Source organism: Camellia sinensis, chromosome 1, assembly GCF_055761805.1.
Source record: "Camellia sinensis isolate YWXY chromosome 1, ASM5576180v1, whole genome shotgun sequence".
NCBI lineage: Eukaryota > Viridiplantae > Streptophyta > Magnoliopsida > Ericales > Theaceae > Camellia > Camellia sinensis.
The window spans coordinates 200,885,868-200,892,045 of NC_138961.1; the positions used below are offsets into that span (position 1 = coordinate 200,885,868).

Genomic DNA, 6,178 nt, shown 5'->3' on the forward strand with positions numbered 1-6,178 from the left:
AAAAAATTTACTATTGATATGTAATTTTTTTCTAAATTGGCGGTGAATTGAAATTTTTTTCTCTATTTTTCTTGCATTTTCCTTTCGCATTGCCAATCTATAACAAATTTCATGGTTCAAACGCAACTTTAAACTTCATTTTAGCCATGATTTAAAAACTATTTTATTGGTTTATATATATATATATATAATTTATTTAATAATCTTGTTTCTCTCAAAAAAAAAAAAAAAATCTACTTATATTATATTAAAAACATTGGAAAAATAAAAAAAATAAAAATAAGCTAAATAAATTAATTTTTTGCGTGGCAGCCCAACGGCCCAAACTCTATCCGATGAGATATTGGAAGATCGGTAAAAAGTCAGTTTTTTTACTTTTTAATTTTTTTGGTTTAAAAAAATTAATTTTTTTATCTAAAATAATCTAATTTTTTGTAAAAAAAGTCAAAAAGTCAACTTTTTACCAATTTTTCAAAACACCACTAAGGATTCATTTGAGATCTGAGTTATTTTTTTGATTTTTTAGTTTGGAATTAAAAAGTTTTATTTAAGTTGAATTTTTTTACTTTTGTATGAATAAAATAAAATTAATTATGATTTAAATGTGACATTTTATTTTATTATTTTTTAACTTATTTTATTTTTTAATAACTCTTTTAAACCCTAAAACCAACCTGCCAAACGGGGCTAAGCTGTGCGCTATTTTTTTTTTTTTTTTTTTTTTTTGGGTTGTGTGCTAATTTAAGGGACAAATGAACAACTTATTGAAAAAAAAAAGAAAAAAGGAAAATGAGTAGAGCATTAATTAGTGCTCCCACTAATGATGTGACAGTAGGTCTCACCATAAATGATTTGATGTTTTAATTTTGGTGTTGTATTTTTTTTTATTGAGTGCCATCTCATTAGTGATCTTTTTAGAGTTCTAAAATTAGTGGTCTCTATCATTGTTGAAAAAAAAAATCGTATATTCTTCTAATGTTAAAAAACCATATGTTTTATTAATCAAATCTGCTTAGCCCCCATTTGACAAGATAATTGGTATTAATTTAGTCAATTAAAAGATAAAATAGTTAAAAAAATTAATAAGACAAAAATATTATATCTAAATTATAATTATTTTACTTTTTCTCTTGTAAAATTTTTTTAAAAAATCAAAATATGTCTATCTCTAAACCCCATGAAATATGTAATGGGAAATCTACCAATGAATTACTCCCACCATTTCAAAATATTAATCTTTTTTGAAAATTAAGGACAAAAATAAATTGATTTTTTTATTTTAACTTTCTTTTGAATTCATATACGAAAAATATAATGATTAATGATTTTTTTATCAAATTTGTTTAGTCCAAATTTGTCCAAATGAGACTCCCATGCAGAAGTCTCTTCCAGAGAAGAAACTCGTTTGGACTATACAAATTTGATGAATGTAGCAATGCTAAAATCTAATTATGACAATTATATTTCCAAAAAAAGTCAGAGAATAATTTTGAAAATTTAATATTTTTAAAATATAATAATTATATTACTAAAAAAATTAAACAAAATATTTTAAGATGGATGGAATATATTTTTCTTCTTAAACGAAGACATCATTAAATTCTATTAGGGTGTGTTTGTTTGGATAGACTGGATAAGGGGAGATTGGAATCCACCGGACTGAGATACATTGTTCTCAGACTATTTGGTTAGACTGAATTTGCATCCTATGTTTGTTTAGTCATGGGATTAGATGTCTGGATTAGACTATTTTATTAAATCTTATACTTGTTTAGAATATTATGAAGAAAGATAAATACTCAAATAACTATTTTATCATTTTCAGTTATTTACTAAGTAATAGCAATATTAAACATATATTTAATATTTTAATTATTTTTAGCTAGATTAATAAAAATTTATTTTATTTTATTTTTTTTACAATTAAATAAATTTATTTTAAAAAAATTAAATAAATTAAATATCAATAAAAATATATGTTATTTTTTAATTAAAATTTTAAATAAATTTATTTTAAAAAATAATAATAATTAAATAATGAAATTAAATAAAATATAAACAAAATTTTAAAATAAAACATCAATAAAATATCTATAAAAAATTATTTTAAAAAATTAAATAAATAAAACATTAATAAAAATTAACTAAAATTATTTTATTTTTATATTGAAACATTTAAATTTTATTAAATATAATACATAATTAAATAGTAGAGTGTCAAAATGATCATTTTATCCCTTAATCTCATATTTCCTTTTCTCCCATTTGTGTCACACCCCCTCACGAGACACAATAGTCTTAGGTCTGTTTGGAAAGAAAATTTGTGGCTAAAATAGTCATAAAAGACAAAATAGGCTATTTTAGTCATAACAAACAAAACATCACATCCAATTCATAATCATTACACTCTTCTCTCACAAAAAAAATTAAAAAAGTTAAAAAGTCAAAAAATCCTTCCCAAACCAAACTTTTTAGCCTAGGCTAAAATAGCTAAAAAAATTAAAAAGTCAAAAAATCAATCCACTTTCCAAATCTACCCTTAACATATTTAAGACTAATGATCCGAAACAATAATTTTAAACCAAATAATGAATTATTAATCACGTAACTATTAATCCAATCTCCACCTTAATACATTGTGCAACTGGATCAGTATAATCTAAACAGGATTTTATGTTACTTTATTGAGGAAAGTAAAATTTAAGAAATCTGTTCTCAAGGATTGGTTTGGAAAGTGAGTTGATTTTTTGACTTTTTTAATTTGGGTTAAAAAGTTTGATTTAGAAAAAAAAATTTTGATTTTTTAATTTTTTTGACTTTTTTATGAAAAAAGAGTAATAATTATAGATTGAATATGATATTTTTTTTATTGTGATTAAAATAATTTATTTTATCTTTTATAACTATTGTAACCACAAATTTTCTTCCCAAACAGAGTCATATAAATCTGTCCCGTTACGGAAATGCAAATGATATTAAGCATTAATAAATAAATTTTTTATAAAAATAGGTAAGTTACATTAAAAGTCTACACTCTCTCCGCTAATCAGTTACATGACTACAAACCTAACGCGCACCAACCACGAATATACAACCGCAACTAAACCGACTCAATTCCAACCGGGTTCAACCTCTTCCGGTTCTCTTCCTAATCTATTTCCTAACTAAACCCGTCTTCAAAAACTTTGGACCGGCGGAGCGAACCCTCCTCCGTCTTCCACCTCCTTCTTCCGCCGCATTTCCAACACTTTCCGGTGGTTGTTGGAGTGGACCTCGCTTGAGAACGTCGGGCTGCAAGCGGGGCGGTACTCGGGTAACAGCCGACCCGATTTGTATCGGACCCCGCAGGCGTTGCAGAGTGTTTTGGCACCGAGTGGACCGGCTCGCCACTGGGGGGTTTTCTGGACGAGGCAATGGCTGCACCGCCGCGGCTGCTGGGACCCGCCGCCGGTTTCCTGTTTTCTCTTCTGCCTCTTGGCCGGCGGCGGTAGTTGGCCGAGGAGTGACTCGGCGGTTTGAACCGGGCTGGTGTAGATGAGCCAAGCGTTGTTGAGAGGCGAGGTCGAAGAGGTAGAAGAGGAAGAGGAATTGGAAGACGATGACTCGGTCAGGGAACGAGACCCCAGTGACCAAACTCGGCCGCCGGTTCTCGCCCGCTTGCTTCTCGCCTTCGTCTGAACCGGAGTGGTGAAGAAGGGCTTGGTTGGCACCGGAATTTCCGGCGGTTCGGACCGGTTTTCCTCATGGTTCTCCGGCAATTTTTCGGCGAGGGAATACTCCGAGAAGGAATCATCCACAAAATGAGACAGCCATTCCAGGCCCTCCAAATCATCCGCCTGTAATCTCAGTCACACCCAACACAAAACCCTTCAATAAAAACAGTATTTAGAGAGAGAGAGGGAGGAGAGAGAGAGAGAGAGGGAGTGAGAAGGGGGATTTACAGGAACGCTGAGTTCGCTACAAGGAACGGACCCAAAATCGTCAATGGCGGAGAAACTGCTTCTGCAAAGATCAGAGTCCTTCTCTTTGTTTATTGCTTGTTGCTCTTTGTCAACAGAGAGAGAACAGGGTTTGGTTTCTTCTTCATGGTCTGGTTCGTCTTCTGCTTGGAAAAACCCATCTTCGATACCTCCTTTAGAGAAGTCAAGGAAGTCCTCCACCAAAAAATCGTCCCCTGAGACGCCGCTTTGACCATTAACCGCACACAAGTCGTCCAAAATCGCATGATGTTGGGTCCTTTTCGCCGCCATGTCCGGCCTAAAACATCCTTTCAACGCCCCTTCAACATGCTCCATCCCTTGTTCAACCTAAAACCACAAAAACCCAGAAGAACCCATTACACATGCTATCCAACTAACAATCTTAAAAAAAAAAAAAAACAAAACAAATTACAGAGAAATTACCTGAATAGGAGGAGAGATGGTGGTGGTGGTTGAAGCAGAAGGAGGAGGAGAGGGTATAGAAGAGGTGGTAAAAGGGTTGAATGGGAAGAAAAAGGGATGGTGAGTTCGGTAAAGCATTGAATGAGAGGGAGGCTTTAAGCGTTCTTCTGCCCAAGTACTGTCTAAAAAGTGCCTGTTTCTCCTTCTTCTTTTTATCTCTCAATAATCTCTCTCTATTTATTATTTCACTTACTCTCTCTCCTCTTGTTGGTGTGTATACGTTACTGTAAATTCATCGATCTGTAACGGCACTTCTTAATATATTTTCCTATTTCTGAAATTACAAAGACAGACATTGTTGAAGGACGACCTGACTTTTATGGGTCATGGGTTAGAGAAGAAACAGCCAGGCCATTGCCATGACATGTCGGACCAAAATTCATAATTAATTTTGGGAGGTATCATGAAAATTTTGTCATGAAAATAATCATGAAAGTTTTGTGACCTTTGGATTACACTTAGAATAAAGCAACACACACTAATTAAGGTAATCCAAGGATCATAATTTTTTCATAATCATTTTCATGACAAAATTTTCATGATGCCTAACTTTTCTCTTCTTAGATTTTTTTACTTTTCTTAGTTTTGAATTTGAATTGTGTTTTTTTTTTTTTCAAATAAAAATGGCTGGGAAATTTGAATTAATAAATAATCCTGTGTTAGACTTTTTTGGGGGGGAGTAGTAGTCCGGCCCACCACCAAAAACCAACTTTGAGTGAATGTGATATTACCCACGAAACCGCCAAACTTTGTTTTATGTGATTTTAATTTTCCTATCCACCTTTACTTTACTTCTTTTATAAGAGTTAGCTTTTGACTAATATTACGTGATTTTGAGATTTCATGTATTTTGATAAAATATTCAAATTTTAAATTTAGTCCTTGTTTGGCATTAGTTAAATGAGTATTTTTTTTGTTAAAATAGTTACAAAAAGGCAGAATAAATCTTTTAATCTAATAAAACAAAATGTTACATTTAAATCATAATTATTTTATTTTTTCTCTTACAAAAGTCAAAAAAAAAAATCAAAAAATTTATCCCAAATAAGACTTTTTAACCCTAGACAAAAATATTTAAAAAATCAACTTACATCCCAAACGACCCTTAAATGTTATGTGATTTGAATCGTACTTAAAATTAATTTAATTTATATATTTTATATTTTTAATACTCCTTTCGTTTCAAAACTTTTTTTAAGTATTAATATTAGTTTCTTTTTTAATAATTTTAAAGTGTAATAATTGTACTATTAAAAAAATTAAAATTTTCAAAAGAAATTAAGGTTATGTTTGGTTTGTCTTTGGAATTATGATTCTAAAGGCAAAATTTTCAAATTACTTTTCAAAATTCATAACTAAGCATACAACTCAAAATTTCTCAAAACTCAATTCAAAAATTCATTTCAAAACTCATAATCAAACACACAACTCAAAATTTAATTCAAATTTTTTTTGAAAACTCAAAATCAAACTCTTTTTAAAACTCTATTTTAAAAGAAAAAATTCAAAAAAATATTTTATTTTGTTTTTTAAAATTATTTTTAGAATCATGATTTAAATGTAAATCGTATTTTGAGTTGTGAGTTTTGAATTGAGTTTTCAAAAGAAAAAATTTGTTTCGTTATAAGTTTTGAAAAGAGTTTTGAGTTGTACCTTGAAAAATTTTGGATTTATTTTTTTTAAATATTTAAAAATTTTCTTAATTTTATTTTTTTAGGGTAAATATTTTACATTTT

General features: G+C 29.8%; 1 protein-coding gene across 1 annotated transcript; it reads right to left on the reverse strand.

Annotated features, from left to right (window-relative positions):
- Positions 1-2,975: 2,975 nt before the first annotated feature.
- LOC114272560 (GATA transcription factor 5) lies at positions 2,976-4,839 on the reverse strand. Its single transcript, XM_028214283.2, has 3 exons — positions 4,404-4,839; positions 3,942-4,307; positions 2,976-3,836 (listed from the first exon to the last, which is right to left on the reverse strand). Exons 1-3 carry the CDS (start codon positions 4,518-4,520, stop codon positions 3,177-3,179), a joined length of 1,143 nt encoding a protein of 380 aa, XP_028070084.2. The 5' UTR covers positions 4,521-4,839; the 3' UTR covers positions 2,976-3,176.
- Between the last annotated feature and the right edge of the window lie 1,339 nt (positions 4,840-6,178).

Bases quoted from the DNA above. Each gene is read 5' to 3' on its own strand.
- LOC114272560 (XM_028214283.2), bottom strand. From the start codon at position 4,520: ATGCTTTACCGAACTCACCATCCCTTTTTCTTCCCATTCAACCCTTTT. The intron at 4,308-4,403 runs GTAATTTCTCTG...TTGTGGTTTTAG, and splicing joins CCATCTCTCCTCCTATTCAG to GTTGAACAAGGGATGGAGCA. The intron at 3,837-3,941 runs GTAAATCCCCCT...CTGAGATTACAG, and splicing joins GTAGCGAACTCAGCGTTCCT to GCGGATGATTTGGAGGGCCT.